This window comes from Cnephaeus nilssonii (assembly GCF_951640355.1).
Source record: "Cnephaeus nilssonii genome assembly, chromosome: 13".
Taxonomy (NCBI): domain Eukaryota; kingdom Metazoa; phylum Chordata; class Mammalia; order Chiroptera; family Vespertilionidae; genus Cnephaeus; species Cnephaeus nilssonii.
The window spans coordinates 33,105,078-33,123,968 of record NC_137084.1 but is presented as its reverse complement, the minus strand read 5'-3'; the positions used below and the strand labels follow the sequence as shown (position 1 = coordinate 33,123,968).

Sequence of the window (18,891 nt, the reverse complement as noted above, 5' to 3'; positions counted from 1 at the left end):
GCCCGGGGCGGTGTGGGAGGGAGGAGACCCCAGGCCAGTACGCAGGCCGGGACCGGGCGTCCGGCCCCGAGCTGCCCAGACCCCTCGCCAGGCCTGGACACGAGCGGCCTAGTCTCTCCCGTTCCGCCACTCCCCAGAGAGAGCCAGTTCCTCCGACTCTCCCCAGCCCACCTCGCCTTTGGGACCTGGGGGCTCGTGTCCCGCTACCTGGCTCCGGGGGGGGGCGGGGGCAGCAGCTGGGGCAACCGCGGGACCGTCTACTAGGGCTCCAACCCCCAGCAGTAGCGGCGGCTCCGCAGAGTCCTTGGCTGACGTGGAAGGGGGTGGGAAGACGACCCAGGCTCCGGCCACCTCGCACCTACGGCGGCTCAGAGAGGACACGCCGTCTCCGTCCTGCGGCTGCGCGCTGCCGGCAGTCCAACTTTCTCTTCTCTCGTTCATGGTTGGTTTAGGCCGCAAAAAGGACTCGAAACACGTATTTATTGTTTTCCCTATATGCCTGAATTAAGCGCTGGGGTCATTTAAACGCTATTTAGGATTTGTTTCTTATTCCAGGAATTAAAACAGCCAAGGGGAGGAACTTTGGAGAGGGGACACACACATTTTGCACAGGGCTGTGTGGTCCAGTGGAAAAGAGCACAAGATTGGGAGCTGGAAACTCTTTTCTAGTTCACTCACTAATAAACTGGGAAAATAACGAAATGTTTTTCGGGTCAGTAACTTAAGTTCTTCCAATAAGGAACACTATATTATGTGAAGATCCATTTCAGTTCTTAACATCTGCAGTCATCTGAATCTTTGTCTCTGCGTTTAGGCTGGAGTTGCTCGACATCAGAATCGCACTTGAGATTTCTGGTCTTTTTTTTTTTTTTTTTTTTTTTTTAGTTACGGTCCCTTTCATGATCTTTTCTGAACACCCAGTAAATTATAAAATTTTTAATGCATAAATGGATTGACAGCCATTGTTTTAAAGGCTTTTTACCTATCTCCAAAGACCTAATTTATACAGACAGCTATAGCAAGCCAAAGCACCTTCGATTTTGCACATTTGAGGGGCCGTACCCCTGCCCCGCTCAAAAAGTGTTTTCTGGCCAATTATTAAGTTTTAAAAAAAAAATGAAGCCTTAAGCAATATATTGTGAATACCAAGAGGTCTGACAAAACCCGCCCTTATTGACAGGTAACCTCAGTTTGGAAGTTAGAACACAGAGTGCTAGCTTCATCTATCTGGAAGGCAGCTATTTTGATATTTCCTCTTTTTGAACCATCAAGCAAAAAATGTTATTGAGCACCCAAAATATATCACAAAAACCTCACTTAAGGTCTGCACTTAAAATTGTCATAGTATTTTCTGAGTGCTCCTCAAACCCTGTGCATTAATTTTTGATTATTTTTTAAAAATATTTTTTATTGATTTCAGAGAGGAAGGTAGAGGGAGAGATAGAAACATCAATGATGAGAGAGAATCATTGATTGGCTGCCTCCTGCACGCCCCAAACTGGGGATGGAGCCCGCAACCCCGGCATGTGCCCTTGACCGGAACCGAACCCAGGACCATTCAGTCCGCAGGCTGACGATCTATCCATGGAGCCAAACTGGCTAGGGCTGCATTAATTTTTTAAAAACTGTTTTGAGATCACTGTAGAGTGACATACAGAAATCCCATGTACTTTCCACCTGGTTTCTTCCAATAATATAACACCTTGTCTAATAATAGTAAAATAGCAAATCCTGGAAATTGACATCCATACATGTCACTAGTTTTGTTGTTGTTGTTAATCCTCACCTGAGGGTATTTTTTTTCCATTGATTTTTAGAGAGTAGAAGAAAGGGCAGGGGAGAAAACCACATTGTCTCCAGCACATGTCCTGGCGTAACCCTTTCGTTGCATAAGCCCACACTTCAACCACTGGGCCACACTGGCTAGGGCACGTTTCACCGGTTTTACATGCACTCATTTGTGTATTTAGTTACCATGTTTAGATTCATGTGATCACTACATCACGATAAGGTACAATTCCATTTCAAGGATCATTCCTATCCTTTTATAATCACAGCCACTTCCCTGCATAACCCCTGGCAACTACTAACCTGTTCTCCATTCTATAATTTTGTTATATCAAGGATGTAATATTAACCATACCAGTTGCCCTGGAGACTCCATTGTATTACAGAATAAAATTTGAGGCTTACCATGACTAAATTAAGTCAACTATTAAATATGAAAAAAGGCAAAGAAAGTGATGTTCTAGAAAACCTCATTTAAGGTCTGCACTTAAAATTGTCATAGGCAGTGTTTATATTGTTGTATATATTTAACTACAGGTTGTTGAGCAGAACTTTACACACCCTAATTCTTCCTGATTTATTTTTAAAAAAATGCTTGTATTGAATTTTAGAGAAAGAGAGAATAGAGCTAAGACAGGTTTTGTTCTTTACCTTTCTAGTTATAACCTTAAGTATTTTGGGGGTCTAAAAATTATTTATTCATTAATTTTTATCCCATTCTACTATGTAAGTACACACACACACACACACACACACACACACACACAGCTTTTGTATATCAGGGTATCAGTTTAAATGCCATAAAACAGGGTTTCTTTTTCCTTCTCTAAAAATAGACCTCAATAGAAACCTAATAAGTGAACTAAAATCAGTATTCCATTACTACTTATTAAGAGTGGGAATACACAAGTAAAATATTGTCTCCTTTCAAACTGAAAACTATCGATGAGAGAGGAACATCATTGATCAGAATCAAGCTAAAAACTCCAGCCTGTGTCCTCTGTATCGAACCAGTGACCTCTTGGTTCCTGGGTCAATGCTCAACCCAGCCAGGCTCTTCCTGACTTGTTGTAACATGCATTTTTGTTTGGGGACTTATTTTTACTCTAGTATGTAATTACATCATTTTGATTGCTTTTTAAATTATAAATTATTTGAGCAAGGACCTTGTCATATATCAAGAATCATAAAAATTTACATGTCTAGGAAATTAAGGCCTAGAAAAAAAGGGAATTATCCCAAATTGCAAAAAGGCCAAACACTGCAAAAGCTGGGACTAGAACCTGAATCCTGCCACCAATTTTATTGACTCTTATTTTTAACCATACCAGTTCTTCAAAGATGCACATATAGATGCTTAATAAATTCCATGTGAATTGAATATTATCTATATATCAAAGTGACAGTTTCTATGTAAAGACTTTAGGAATTATTTAAAATTAACACAGAGCAAATGAAATAACTGAGTATAACAATTAGACAAAACATGAAAAGGCATCACAATTAATTCTGTACAATGGGGTTGAATATTATTAGAATGAGGAAAATTTTAAGTTCTAAAGTCAGTGTATAAGACTAAAATTATATATTGAAAAAAGTTACTAAAATTGACCCTAAAGCACAATACAGATCAGTTTTTTTTTTCAACTGAATGCCAACCAAGTAATTGGTTTACATTTAGAGAACAGTGTACAAAAATGATGCACACACAATCTTTAAACAATATAATCACTTAACAAAGGCTCACGCCAGAAAAGGCACAGAAGAGAGCTGAGGAAAGATCAAATTATGAAATTTCCCACTTACTCTCCCTCCACCAGATTATACACCAATTGAATCTGAAGGCATGTGGGAGGACTCCAACTCATTCAGCATTATTTTGTTTGTGGAAGTCACATGTGCTTGATACAGTATCACTGTTGTTTAAATGGCCACCACATTGTACTTGTGGCCTCATCCCAAGTTCAAATGACAGACTCCTGAGGCTACTCCAGAATCAACACCAACATCTCATACATTCCGATATTTAGTCAGAGGTCTTTCTCTAAACAAGGTTGCCAGTTTTTCTTAATCACTCTGCCCTCAAGAATTCACAGAGAGATTTGAACCTACTAACACTTTTAAGTTTTGGGCAGCCCTGGCCAGTTTGGCTTAGTGGATAGAGCCTCAGCTTGCAGACTGAAGGGTCACAGGTTCGATTCCAGTCAAGAGCACATGCCTGGGTTGCAGGCTTGATCCCCAATAGGGGGTGGGTAGGAGGCAACCTATCAATGATTTTTTCTCATCCTATATAATAACCGATATAATAAAAGCCTAATATGCAAATTGTTCAACCAGGAATGGAACCTGTGACCCTTTGGTCTGTGGGCCATCGCTCTAACCACTGAGAAAAACTGCTCAGGGCCAAAGTATTTTCTTAATTAGGGCTAAATAACTTGTCCAAAACCAATAGCAGCTAATTACTCAAATTAGGTCTAAAGTCCAAGTTCCCTCCAGAAAGATATGAATCTTAAAAGATAAAAATTGTTTTTGCAGTACTGTTTCTTGCTACATAGCTCACAGGATAATGGAAAGCAGACTAAAGATTATGCCAGAATGTGGCTGGGGAGGGATAAGCAGAAATGAAGGTTTCAGATTAAAATTTCCCTTTTGTTACTGTTGCAAAAAATTCCCTACATGAGACCAGAGGTATCACTACTGCCATCTGTTGGTTGGGAAAAAACCCACACCACTTACCTGTGAATATTCTAAACCAAATCTCCATGAATTCTCATGCAGCCAGTCCATACACTGGAAAATTGGTTTAAGGCTGTGATAGATAATAGGTATTATTTTCCCCCACCACTAAAAATAAGGCAATTTATTTTACAAACATGGTAAATGACTACATGTAATCTCAGACTACTATTTATATAGTTGAAACTATTTAAAAAACAAACAAAAAACCAATATACCAGATGAAACAATTTTATTTCACAGTTGTATTTAAAACCAGAAAGACACCATGTTCTTCATATAAAAACATTAGTAAAGGCAACTGTACTTTCTAGAAAATGATTATATAGACCCGCTCCAAAAAAAAAAAAAAAAAAAAAGCATTCCATTATATGGTTTCAGTGAAGCTGCTTGCAATTCCAAACCTCACATCTGGACTGATTCCTAAAACATACCATTCCACCACTGCACCTTTTGGTTCAAAGTATAGATTTCTGTCATCAGTACATGTTCCTGCATTCTTACACATTTGCTAATACAAATATGGACTGGGGGATTATCACTTAATGCTCCATTGGTTCATCAGCCTTTTCTGCAGGTTCATCAGCAGGTTGAGCAGGCTTAAGAGGAAGAAAAAAGAAAATATGCAATATTACATTATAAAGAAATCTATGAGAAAAAGGGGTTAGGTATGTTTTCAGTTTTAGTTCATTGTCCTGTTGAAATTTCTAGACAAAGGTTATTGTTTTTTAAATAGATATAGTGTTATAGTTCTGAAAACCTAAGCATCATTGAACAATTCTAGCATTTTATCATAGTTTATCTTGCTCAAGAATAAAAAGCCTTCCAACAGCAGTTTCAATAATGCAAATCTTGCTTCTCCAAATACCAACAATACCCTTTCAAAATGAAAAGAAACTAATGCTGTAGAAGAAATTTCTGAACAGGACATTTTATTTTCAATAGCAAATAAAGCATATATAAATAGCAAATGTGCATTCTAAATATCCAATATAAAAGACCAACATTTAATATGAGATTCACCAACACGTCTTGATCCTTTCTCAGTATTTGTGAAGAGCTAACTTAGTTTCCAAAGCTGGCCCCCAGTTAATCTCTGTTCCCACTACTATGGACTCCTGGCTGGCCCTATGACTTGCTTTAGTCAACAAAATGTGCTGAAGTGATACTGTGCCAGTCCTGGGCCTCAGTCTTAAGAATGCCTAGCAGCTTTTAAATCTTTGTAAACTCTGAGCTGCCACCCCTGCTGAAGAGACCATTGGGAAAGAAAAGGCCCCAAGACTACATGGGCAGAGGCCCAGCCATTCCAGCAGAGGGCCCAGCCTTCTGTCTCTGTAAGATACCTAGAAAGTGTGAGTAAAGACATGAGTAAAACCATCTTGGACAGACTGCAATGTGTTCGAGACCCAAGTGAGACCAGCAAAAGAACATCTAGCTGAGTCCCAGTCAACCCACAGAATTGTGAGAAATATAAAATATATAACTAATCAAGCCTTTTTGTGTTTATGGAGACCAATTCCCCCTCAGTATTTTACTTTACTCAGCTTAGTTTTCCTATTGCCATATGAATTATGAGCTTATCTCAATAATTAAAGACAAAAATGGTAGATTTACACAGTTGTAGAAGGAACAGTTTACTATAGAACTAAAGCCTCTTGTGTCACGATCAGTTATATACCTGTGCCTTTCTCTGTGGTCTTTCTTCAAGGCCTTCCAGGAATGGAGACACATCATCATCATCATAAATCGTAAACTCCAAGTCTTTACCAACAATTCCAATGGACACATTCTGAGAAGAGGAAAAGGTAAAAATTTAAAAATCGAGAGAATTTAGGTTGAAAAATGCTTTTGATAAAACTAGAGGCGTGATGCATGAAAATTCGTGCAAGATTAGGCCTTCCTTCTCCTGGCTACCATTACCAGCTTCCCTCTGGCACTCGGGACCCAGGCTTCCCTCCAGCTGCCCCCAGGCACCCGGAACCCGGGCTGGCTTCCCTCCAGCCCTGGCTTCGTCAGGAAGGACATCCGGTCTAATTAGCATATTATCCTTTTATTATTATAGATTATAGATGTTGGGGGGGGGGGAAGCAGAATAAAAATTTATATAGCACTTGAATAAAACTTAACTAGTAAGCCCTTGTAATTTGCAATTTAAATACTCACTTTTGATTAATCATGAATAAACTCAAAATTTGCACATTGGCTCATAATAGAAATGTGCTGCAGACAAGTGGGAGGGAGCAAAACACTTAGCTAGGAAGTAAGCCTAACTCCTAAGAAATAATCAAATTTATCTCTCATATAAGTTAAGACATGATGGTTCTTACCAAGGAAACAGTAAGTTTTAGGATCTAAAGAGCTGAATATAGTGGGGGCTTGCAACTATTTTCTACATGGAAAAATTAGAGAGCAATGCTTAAAATGTTCAGTGAATGCTAAGCACTGCAAAATAGCTCCTGTAAATTAAAATTTTAGTGAAAATTGTAGGCATATGGATATAAAGGCCATTTTCTATGATTCAGTAAAAATATGAAATCAAGAAGCCAGATACCTGAGCTAACGTTTCCAAACTGTAAATGTCCAGTCTATACCCAACTTTTAAAAGTGATGGCATTATAGACATTTTAAACAAACTTTTAAAATTTAATGTACTTCCCTACTTTTTTTTATTTTTAGATTTTTAGAGGAAGGAAGGGGGAGGAGGGAAAAGAGAGAGTGAGGAAGAGAGAGAGAGAGAAAAAAAAGAGTGAGAGAAACATCAATGTGAGAGAGATACACTGATTGGCCTTCCTCTCGCATGCACGCTGACCAGGATTGAACCTGCAACCCAGGTATGTGCCCTGAACAGGAATCAAACCCGGGACCTTCCAGTGCATGGGATGATGCTCCAACCGAGCCACACTGGCCAGGGCTCCTAATTTTTTTTAAAAAGAGTATTATTTTTCTAACAGGAAAATTTATTTTAGAAAAAATTATGCAGGCTATAAAGTTTTCATATACATACTAAATAATTATCTAACCACTATAACAAAATGGATTTACAATATTCTGACTGATCTCACTTTAATAAATAATCATTAACTTCAAGGAGGCCTTTAATGGTTCCTGCATTGGGCTGTACAGGTCCCTAGATCATCCAATCTCCCATTCTCTTGGATAACTCTACCATTCCCCATTCTCCTTACAGATGAAAACCTTGCTATTTCACTGAGAAAATAAAAGCAAATTAAGAAGAGAACATTCACAAGCTCCTACAGAATCCACTCTTTCCTGTATCTGTGTCCCTACATTCTCTCCCTTCCTGTTACGGTGAATGAATCATCCAATTTCTTCTCTAAGATCTACCCTTCCACCTGTGTACTGTTCAAAGAAATTGGTCTAGCAGTTTTTCTCAAATTTCCCGTACATATATAGTTCCTTTTATACTGAATTATTCTCATGCAGCCGACATGCTATCATTTCTCCCATCTTAAAAAACCAAAATAGCCTGGCTGGTATGGCTCATTTGGTTGAGCATCATCCCATGCACCAAGAGGTCACTGGTTCGATTCCAGATCAGGGCACATGCCCGGGCTTGTGGGCTTGATCCCCAGTAGGGGGCATGCAGGAGGCAGCCAATCAATGTTTCATCAATGTTTCTATCTCTCTCCCTCTCTTAAAAAAAAAAAATCAATAAAAAGGTTTTTAAAAAATACAAAATAACCAAACTCCTTTTTTTCTCTTTTAGCCACCATCCCATTTCTCATACCCTTCAAAGAGCTGTCCATCAATTCCTCTTCTCCCATTCTGTCCTGATTCCATTCCTGTCAGGCTTTTGCCACACCATTAAGATTGTCTACTCAAGTCCCCAGAGACATAACTGCTAACCTAATGATTAATTCTCAATCCACATCTTCCTTGATCTATTAGCAATTTTTCATTTCCTCCTCCTTGAAATAGTTTCTTCATTTGCTTTTAAGGATGCCTCTTTTTCCAATTTTTCCTCCTACCTCCCTGGCCATCTTTTTCAGACCTTTTTCTAATACCTACTCACTTCTCAATCTCTAAAGGTTAGAGTGCCCTTGGCCCAGTCTTCAAACCTCTTGTCTAACTATTCAATTCCTTTAGCAATCTCATCCAGTCCAGTCTCTAAAAGCCATCTATAATAATAAAAGCGTAATATGCTAATTACACCAGACATCCTTCTAGACGACTTTCTGGATGAAGCTGGTGGCCGGAGGGAAGCCCGGGTCCTGGTGCTAGAGGGAAGCCGGTGCCGGCTGGGGGAAGAAAGGCCTACTCTTGCATTGGGCCTCTAGTTTCTCTAAGATTTGTAACTCCAGGCTAAACCATTCTCCACCAAAATCCCGGGGGTGCTCATCTGATAACTGCTTACTCTGTATAGCCAAATGGGCAAACAATAGGCATTTCAAATTTTATAGGTCCTAAACTAACTTTCTGATTTTCCTCCACAACTTCTACCCCAAAACCTATTTCTTCCCCTTTTTTATCCTTCTCAGTAAATCAAAAATATCTTTCTTTTACCGGGCCCCAAACTTTTAAGACATCCCCCCGCCCATCTCACCCTCACAACCATATTGTTAGCAAACTTTTTAGCTCTAATTTCAAAACATACCCAAAGTTGAACCCCTTCTCATCATCTCAAACTCTATGACTCTGCCTAATCTGCAACTATCTCTCACCTGAATTACTGTAACAGTCTTAAAAATATTCCCACCCATGCTCCCACTAGAATCTGTTCTCAAAATAGCAGCCAGAGTCGTTTAAAACCTAAATCAAATCATGGTGTTCCTCTGATCAAACTCTAACAGCCTACTCATAGTATAGTCCAAAGTACTTATCATAGGACATAGTCAATCCATTACCTAACTTCCTTTCTTCACTTCTTCTTGATCACTAACTCGAACACTATCAGCCTCCTTGTCTTGAATACTAGAAACATTCTGGACCCAAGGCCCTTGCACTTGCATTCCCTGGAATAAGCGTGCTCTAGTCATCTGTATGGCTCACTCACTCACTTCCTTTAGATCTTTTCCTCAAGTTCCACTTTCTTTTTTGTTTTTTAAATATATTTTTATTGATTTCAGAGAGGAAGAGAGACATCAATGATGAGAATCATTGATCAGCTGCCTCCTACAAATCCCACCCTGGGGATTGAGCCCACAACCCAGGCATGTGCCCTGACCAGAAATTGAACCGTGACCTCCTGGGTCATAGGCTGACATTCAACCACTGGCTGGGCTCTTTCTTTCTTTTAAAATTGATTTTTAGAGATAGAGATTTGTTGTTCCACTTATTTATTCATTCATTGGTTGATTCTTATATGTGCCCTGAGCAGGGCACATTCCACTTTCTGAGTGAGGCCATCCTTGACACCTATTTTAAATTATACCCACCATACCTCCTTCCTACATCCAATTGGTGATTCTTTCTCCTCTTACCCTGTTTCATTGTTTCTACAGTGTTACTATCTATATACTACATAACTTATGGGTACACTATCTCCTGCCACTTGGATATAGGTGTCATAAAAGCCAAGATGTATTATTATCCTATACTAGAAGCCCGGTGCACGAAATTCGTGCACGGCGGGGGGTTGTCCTTCAACCCAGCCTGTACCCTCTCCAATCTGGGACATCCCTCTCACAATCCAGGACTGCTGGCTCCCAACTGCTTGCCTGCCTGCCTTCCTGATTGCCCCTAACCGCTTCTGCCTGCCAGCCTGACCACCCCCTAACCACTCCGCTGCCAGCCTGGTTGATGCTTAACTGCTCCCCTGCCAGCCTGTTTGCCCCCAACTTCCCTCCTCTGCCAGCCTGGTCACCCCTAACTGCCCTCTCCTGCAGGGTGGATCACCTCCAACTGCCCTCCCTTGCAAGCCTGGTCCCTCTCAACTGCCCTCCCTTGCAGGCCTGGTCCCTCACAACTGCCCTCCCTTGCAGGCCGGGTGCCTCACAACTGCCCTCTCCTGCTGGCCATCTTGTAGTGGCCATCTTGTGTCCACATGGGGGCAGGATCTTTGACCACATGGGGGCAGCTATATTGTGTGTTGCAGTGATGATCAATCTGTATATTACTTTTTTATTAGATAGGATAGAGGCCTGGTGCACGGGTGGGGGCCAGCTGGTTTGCCCTGAAGGGTGTCCCTGATCAGGGTGGGGGTTCCCTTGGGGCATGGGGTGGCCTGAGCGAGGGGCCTGTGGTGGTTTGCAGGCTGGCCACGCCCCCTGGCAACCCAAGGGGAGGCCCTGGTATCTGGAATTTATTTTCCTTCTACAATTGAAACTTTGTAGCCTGGGGCGGCAGCCATTTCTGTGGCAGTTAATTCACCTTCTACAATTGAAACTTTGTAGCCTTAAGCGGGTGAGCCCGGCCAGGGTGTGTGGAAAGCTTTGCTTTCCCTGTTGCCGCCGGCAACCCTGGCCTGCTCTCTCAAGCTCCATTCTGCCGCCATTTGTTTGAATTTGTTTACCTTCTATAATTGAAACTTTGTAGCTTGAGTGGAGGCTTAGCCCTGCAACGGCTATGGAAAGCTTGGCTTGCTCTGTTACCTGGGAAACCTTGCTCTCTGTGGCTGTAGCCATCTTGGATTGGGGTTAATTTGCATACTCGCCCTGATTGGCTGGTGGGTGTGGCTTGGCTGGTGGGCGTGGTTTATGTAGCAGAGTGATGGTTAATTTGCATATTACCATTTTATTAGAGAGGATAATAAAAAGGTAATATGCAAATTGACCCTAATGGTAGTAAGACAAGAACAACTGCTCGACCAGTCACTAAGAGGCGCACTGACCACCTCTTGGTCCCTTTCCTCGGCCAGCAGGCCCCCATCACCCGATGGCGAACACGGAACCAGGGGTGGGTGGCGAGGACATGGGCAGCACCAGGCCAAGGCCCCTGACATGCCATTCACCCCACACACAGAGGGCGACCCATGGCTGGGGCGGGAACGGCCAACTTCTCAGTCCTTCCCCACAGCCGGCAGGTTCTGATCACCCAATGGCGAACAGGGAACTGGGGGTGGGTGGCGGCAGGGCCAGCTGCTGGCAGCCAGAGAAGATGGCCCTGATCGCAGGCCAGGCCTAGGGACCGTATCCATGCCCAAATTTCATGTGCCAGGCCTCTAGTGCTTACTATATTTTCAATGTTTAGTGCCTGCATGTGGGATGTGCTTAATACATATATTTGTCAACTAAATTAGTAATATACAGATACTCCCATCTACTGAAAGAATAAAGAACATTCTATACCTGACCTATTGGCTTTATAAAAAAAAAAAAAAAAAGTTCAAAAATAATTTCAAAATCAGATCACTAAATGAAAAGCTTAAAAAAAAGAATGAGCCAAGGCAACCATCTCCCAAAATAAAGAACTGTAAGCATACATTCCTCTATTACTTAAATTTATGCAATTAATGATTAAACTGTAATGTTAGTATCTACAATTGGAAAACATGGTATTTACCTTTGTAGTTAGGTCTTGTTCTGCCGGAAGTGTCTCTCTTAAAGCACGCAGACCATGCTTAACCAGTTCATTCAAATTGCCTATATATAATAAATTAACAATTATTTCTTAATTCCATTAAATATATCACAATAAAAACAGCCAAAAGTTTAATGTTTAGCCCTATAATCTTCTAGTAATGATAACATTGCTGATTATTGTTTTATTTAGTGAGGACACATGGTTTGTTACTGAATTTGACTTTTCCTTATGCTAAGCTAAATCAAAATCCTGATTCACAAATGTAAAGCTCAAAGGCTTGTAGCAAAACTAGACAGAGACATCACAAGAGAATAAAACTACAGGTCAATTTGTCCTAAGAATATAGACAAAAAAAACTCAACAAAACACAGCAAACTGAATCTAGAAACATTTATATGTTTATATAAGCACTTATACATATAATTTATATTATACACTATGACCAAGAGGGATTTCTCCCAGAAATGCAAAGATGGTTTAACATTCAAAGTCAACTAATGCAATATACCACAATAGAATGAAAGGGGAAACCCACATGATCACCTCAATAAATGATTTAAAAAGCATGTGTTAAAATTCAAGACCTTTGCATAAGCAAAGCACTTGAAAACCTGCCCTATCATCTCATATTTTTTACAATATATTTTTATTGATTTCAGAGAGGAAGGGAGAGGGAGAGAGAGAGAGATAGAAACATCAATGATGAGAGAGAATCATTGACCAGCTGTCTCCTGCATGGGGATCGAGCCCGCAATCCGGGCACGTGCCCCTGAGTGGAACTGAACCCAGGACCCTTCAGTCCGCAGTCGACACTCTATCCACTAAGCCAAACCAGCTAGGGCCATCTCACATCTTTTACCTTTCTTCCCTACAGCTACACTGAGTTTTTACTTGTTTATGCAGAAATGTCTGTGTGGCTAAAAGCAAGAACAGAGCCTAGGAAGGTAACAGTTGCAAACAGTGTTAGGGGCACACTTCAGAACAACTGAATCAAGTCTTCAAGGTTGGGGACACATATTTGTATTTGAAAAAGTCCTATTAGTGAATGTAACTACTGCGGTAGTTAGAAGGGCTAACAACTAGCATGTATAACAGAAATAATAAACACTTCACAGGCTTAATTTTTTAAAAAATTCTTACTGTAAGACTGGTAGTTTTCTTCATTTAGGAAGCTGTGTTAATTCATTATATAAAGACTGGAGGGGGCAAATAAAAATCACTTACACTCCATAAACTCAGACATATGTCTCTCCAAGTAAGTACGAGCTGATTGAGAACGGGCTCCAATGGACATAGCTCTGCAGTCAAAATAGTTAGCTGACGGACAGGTTTGGAAAATATGAGGGCCCATATCCTACAAATGGGGGGGGGGGGGGGGAGGAGAAACACCACATAATTCATGATTTTCATTGAGCTAAAAATTAGAAAATTTCTAGTCAGTTTTTAAAAAATCATTAAAATGTAAAAAATACTCTGTGAACTTACATCGTAACCAGCAATAAGCAGTCCAACACCATATGGTCTTCGGCCATATCTTTGTGTTGGTATCTGGGTCTCTTAAACTAGTTAAAGAGCCTGTTCTAACAAGAAATAAAATACTATCTTTCTTTTCAAATTAAACATTATTAACAAAGAACTTTGATTTTTTTAATTTCTGCATAATCTACCATTGGAAGAAGAAAACAGAGCAATATTTCTCTGGCCTACTATTTAAAAAATGCTCAACTATCCACCAAAAAATGTTCAACTATTCACAAAATGTTTTCTTCTCATAAAGAGAATTTCATTTGTTTTGGATATAAGCAGTCAAGAATATTTTTAGGACATCCAGAACAAAAAAACAACAACAACGTTTAAATCTCCTCTTGGTTAGTTTTACTGAAATTGAACTTATCTATGTCTGCAAAATATCAATTGCTTATAAGGGCTAATGATAGAGCAAACCAATTCCATATTTTAGAACCCATTCTTCCATAGTAAAAGTTCCCCTACTTCTCTTTCTAAATTTTAAACATTGTTATTGAAAACTAACCTTTTCCTGCAATATTACCTATGTTATACACTACAATATTTCTAATAACTAACATAAAGGATTAACTATCAAAATTCTTTCAAGTTCATGTCCAAAATTCTAACATAAAAAGGATACTGCTTCCAATTAGAGCTACGAGACGAGACACAGGAAGAGGTCTGTCAAATACAAATCTGGAATCCAAACACTCCTGGCGCATAAAATTACTAAAAAAGAAACAAGAAAAATTAGTAATTTCAAATCACAGAGTTATTCAAATCTAATTAAGTAGTTTGATTTCATTTTGCTTTCTTCCAAACACTTACATGGATTACATTCATATTAAGTGAACCAGAAAGACATGGAAGGATGCGTTTTTATACCAAACTCTGGGGGTAGGGGAGTACATGAAGTTTAAAAACACAACAACAAAAACCCTCACACAACTAAAATATTCCTTTAGAAAACCTTTGTTTCAGGGCACTTTATAGAATAGAGAGAAGGCTGAGCGAGAGAAAAAGAACATTCTCTCTTCTCTTATCCTTCCCACTATCAAAAAGATTATCTTGAATTCTGTCTTTAGCCAGGAACAAGTTTACTGTTTTTTCTTGAAAACTAAAATTTCCCCAATAGAGCAACTGCAAAAAATAGAATCCATACTAAGATACTGTTACTTGTTCCTGACTATTGAATCTCACCGCTAAATCTGACAAGATTCAAGCATGTCTGACATTGGGGAAAGGGAATTCATGCCTAACTATAAAAGCCAAGAGGATAAACAACAGATATCCGCCTTTCTTTCTGTGTTGCTTTGTCCAATTTGTGTGCATGTCACATCTGATGATTAAATGCTGACTGTAGGAACCAAGCTCTTCGCTCAGTACTTTATTTAAGTCCACTTCCCAAGGCTGTCTCAGACTGCACTGCCCCAATGTTGCATGTACTAATCACATGTGACTACTGAACACTTAAAAAGTAGATGGTCTAAATTGAAATGTATCATAAGTACTAAATACACATGAAATTTCAAAGACTTAGTATAAAAAACAATGTAAAATATCTCAGTAGTTTTTATACTGATTACATGTTGACATGATATTTTAGACAGATTGGGTTAAATAAAATGTTTGACAGTGAAATATATTTTACATTTTCAAGAACTGCCAGAAATCAATAATGTTGTCACTATAGAACAGATACCTGGATAACTTACAAATCTTAAACATTAGCATTACTATTTCCCCTTAGTGGTTATATTCTTTCTTCCCTATTTAAGTCACAGACTTAAACATATTAGTTTTGGCTTATTACCTCCCATATCCCAATACACACACTCACATATTACCTGAAGGTACTGTTAAGTGCTCTACATATTAGGCTCCTTAACAATAACCTTGAAAAAAATAATACTAAAAAAACTGAGAGTTTAAACAACTAGCCCAATCTCAGATACTAAGTGTATAGGCGGGAAGTAAACTCATTCTGTGTGATTTCAAAGCCCTAGCTCTTCATTTACATAATGCCTTTCAACTAGAAATAATTTTCATTTCCTTTGGACTCCCACAAACATCTACCTATTGCTCTCCACTTTCTACCTTTCATTATAGATCTATATCCGATTCACCTGTGTATACTACGAAGTAAAAGTTTTTCAAAAAATAAATTCTGGTGTATTAAAGAAAGCAAGGGTAGTTCGGCTATTTCTCAGAAATCAGACAAAAGTTGTCAAGCTCTTCTTAGACAAAACATCATCTCAAACAATATACACTGAGTTACTAAGTTTCACATTATTCAGGGATTTCTCAAATGTGCTAATATGCTTAATTCTATTTGTTACTATTATAGGAATCAAGAAATGGAATACTTAATAACTGAGCCCAAATCCACTAAGGTATTCACAATCATAACTTATAAATACGCTGGTAGAGAACTCTCTAACATATCTTAACTTGTTCTTCTCTAGAAATGAAATCAATGATAAATCAAAAGGGATGTTGCTTTTCATGATCATACTCACCATAGCAGTCTAGCATCAGCAGTAAGTCCCGCAATTGAAATACCAATATGGTTGTCAACATGGAGAATTTTTTTCTGATGAGCGGCAAGCTCTGACTGTGCTCTCTAAATATAGACATTATAAAACATACAAACAAGTTTAAAATTTTATTATCTATACAGTGAAACTTACGCTTGATAGTCCTGTTTTTCTAAACGAGGAAGATACACTTATTGCTTTATTTACTTACCTTCAATGCAACCAATACTGCATGGGTTTTTGATTTCAGACCAACTGTGGCTGAACCTTGTTTGACAGCTTCCATTGCATATTCAATTTGATGAATCCTGCCCTAAAGAAAAAAATAACAAAATATCTTAAGAGTCATCTTACAAGATTCTTTTATAAATTTAAAATTAGAGTTCCCAAATCTCAGGTGAGCATAGTTAAATCTCAAATGATTATTTTTAAACCAGAAAACCTATTTTAATGATAAATTTAGGGCCCAGGAATGTCCAAAGTTATTCTATCCCATTTTCTCACAGCCTACAATCTCTTGAGTTTCTAAACATACTGCAGCCACCAAAAGCCACTTCATAGAAATTGTATAAAACATTTACCTGAGGGCTCCAAACAGTGACATCATTGTCATACTGGTTGCGAAACTGAAAGTAAAAGAAAACAGACCTATTAATATAAGAACATTACAAATCCCAACTCTTAACTAGCTCTATTATTAAAGAAAAAAATGTTTTCCTGTCCAGCTGGTGTGGCTCAGTAGTTGAGCACTGACCTATGAACCAGAAGGTCACGGTTCGATTGCCAGCCAGGCACATGCTGGGATTGCAGGCTCAATCCCAGTGTGGGGCATGCAGGAGGCAGCTGATCAATGACTCTCTCTCAACATTGATGTTTCTATCTCTCTCTCCCCCTTAATCTCTGAAAGCAATAAAAATATATTTTGTAAAAAGTTTTCCCATCTGTTCCCATTCAACATTAATACAATGCTGTTAATACAATCTTATTGTAAGATTACTACTGTCTGTACTTAGTTGCAAGCCAATTCTACATATACCATGAGCGAGTGGGGGAGGGAGGAAGCAGATCTAGATGGGTCCTATCTTCCCAACTTCCAATCCTACCAAAGACCATAGCACTCCTTTTGGGTTCAGTCAATTACATAAGTTCATGTGTGTCAACTTTCCTTCATATCTTTGCTTATGTTCTACCCTTATACCAGCTTTAATAAATAATCAAAAGCATTCCTTTTTGAAAATTTAGCTCAAAGGTCTATCTCTTGAAGTTACTCCATCTTTTCTTCCAACATTCCCCCAACACATACTCCCACCAGTTTTTTACCTCACATCCTTTCTTCCTTATATTATGAGTAGGGGCATGTCTATTCTATCTTTGAATGCTCACCATACTTAAAATAGTGCCTTGTAGGTACAGACATTCCTATTGAATGAATGAACACAAAAGTGTCCTCAGGAAGGTAGAAGTGGACACAAATAGCTACAGCGACAGAACCATGACTGCTTTAATGACGGTATTAAAAGGAAGTCTACCAGAACAGTCCTTGAGAGAATAATCATGCGGGTGAACAGGTTGAATACTGGAAGCCCCGAGACCCATGTTGTAATCCTGATAACATCACATCTCCTCCTCTCAGCCTTGGTTTACTCATCTGTAAAACTAGGTGACTGGACAATGTGACTGAAAATGGCCTTTTCTCCTGGAGTTCTAGGGGAGAGGGCAATTAGATGGACACAGCAGGAAAATGCACGCGGTACCGGAACCCAAACCCTGGGGTCAAGTCCGCAATAGCAGTACCAGGAGGCCTCCAACTCAAATCCCTGTTTTCTCCTCCCTTTTCCCCCCCACGCAGAGCACGAGGGACCACTCAGTACTGCTGCTAAGTATCTACTACACTGAATTTGAAGGGCGAACTAGGCTAGTTCACGGAGGAAGTAGCGTCTGAGGCCCGGCAGAAAGTGAAACAAACCCGGGATAAAGGCCGCCCCGACTCCCGACCGCCCCTCTCCCGGCCAGGCCGGAGATGCTGAATCACTGCCCGAACCCTCGCGTCGTCTCTGGTTTCCGCGCCCCGTGGCCCCCGGCCCCGCTAAGAATTGACTGGAGACGCGGCTCGTCACCGGCCAGTTAGCGGACCTCTGCCCCAACCCTCCCCAGGCTTGGAATCCAACGCACCATGGTTCCGACGCGGCCCTTGGCTGCCCGCTCCTCCTGCAAAGCTGCCGATCCAGGAGCGCTGCCGAAACTACCGCTCGGCGATCTGCAGGGAAGCCTACGTCATTTTGACGGCAGAGGCGCAGGGCCGAGCATTCTATCCCAGAGACATCGATCGGCTCCCAACGCTTCCCCGCCCTCGGGGCGCTGACGTTCGGAGGTGGGCGGGGCCTCGGAGAAGGTGGCCCTGAGATTGGCGGGAAATCCCGGGCCGGAGGGTCCGCGGCCCCCGAAGAGCTGCTGGGCGGCCAGTACCAAGTTACGCTGCCTCCATCCTCGCGATTTACCTGTGTGTTGCAGATACCTCCAGTTTCTCACTGGCCCGGCCGGATGCCCCGGACATCGCTCGGGAAGACCGCTGCGACTCGGGTGATGGAGTGTGCAGCTCAACCTCTCAGTTTACCATCCACAGAGAGTTGGTGGGTTGTGTGACTGGGAGAAGAACGAGACTGCCACGAGAAAGGCCACAAAACAATGGCCCGTCTTCTGGGTCAACCGCAATCCTCTGACTGGAGTATGTTGTCTGTGTACATGCTTTTCTTTCCACGTTGGAATCCAAAAGGAGAACGCATCTGTCAAGGCCTGTTGTCATTGGTCATCGTCATTATTATTGGTTTCCTCCCACCAG

At 40.5% G+C, this 18,891-nt stretch overlaps 2 protein-coding genes across 3 annotated transcripts in view; both read right to left on the bottom strand.

Moving 5' to 3' along the window:
* The window catches only part of COPB1 (COPI coat complex subunit beta 1), a 31,882-nt gene extending 31,546 nt beyond the window's left edge, over positions 1–336 (bottom strand). Inside the window, exon 1 of one of the 2 annotated variants that reach the window (XM_079787852.1) lies at positions 208–336. The gene's annotated coding sequence lies outside the window, so the exon portion shown is untranslated. The other variant, XM_079787853.1, reaches the window with a different exon arrangement.
* A 4,405-nt stretch (positions 337–4,741) lies between these two features.
* PSMA1 (proteasome 20S subunit alpha 1) lies at positions 4,742–18,333 on the bottom strand. Its single transcript, XM_079787544.1, has 10 exons — positions 18,225–18,333; positions 16,634–16,678; positions 16,264–16,365; positions 16,035–16,138; positions 14,156–14,244; positions 13,492–13,562; positions 13,231–13,360; positions 11,986–12,065; positions 6,203–6,313; positions 4,742–5,123 (listed from the first exon to the last, which is right to left on the bottom strand). Exons 1-10 carry the CDS (start codon positions 18,225–18,227, stop codon positions 5,067–5,069), a joined length of 792 nt encoding a protein of 263 aa, XP_079643670.1. The 5' UTR covers positions 18,228–18,333; the 3' UTR covers positions 4,742–5,066.
* Between the last annotated feature and the right edge of the window lie 558 nt (positions 18,334–18,891).

Excerpts from the sequence above, each read along its gene's own strand:
- PSMA1 (XM_079787544.1), bottom strand. Across the intron at positions 16,366-16,633 it reads TCACTGTTTGGAGCCCTCAG|GGCAGGATTCATCAAATTGA; the intron begins GTAAATGTTTTA and ends TTTTTTCTTTAG. Across the intron at positions 16,139-16,263 it reads CAGTATTGGTTGCATTGAAG|AGAGCACAGTCAGAGCTTGC; the intron begins GTAAGTAAATAA and ends GTCTATATTTAG.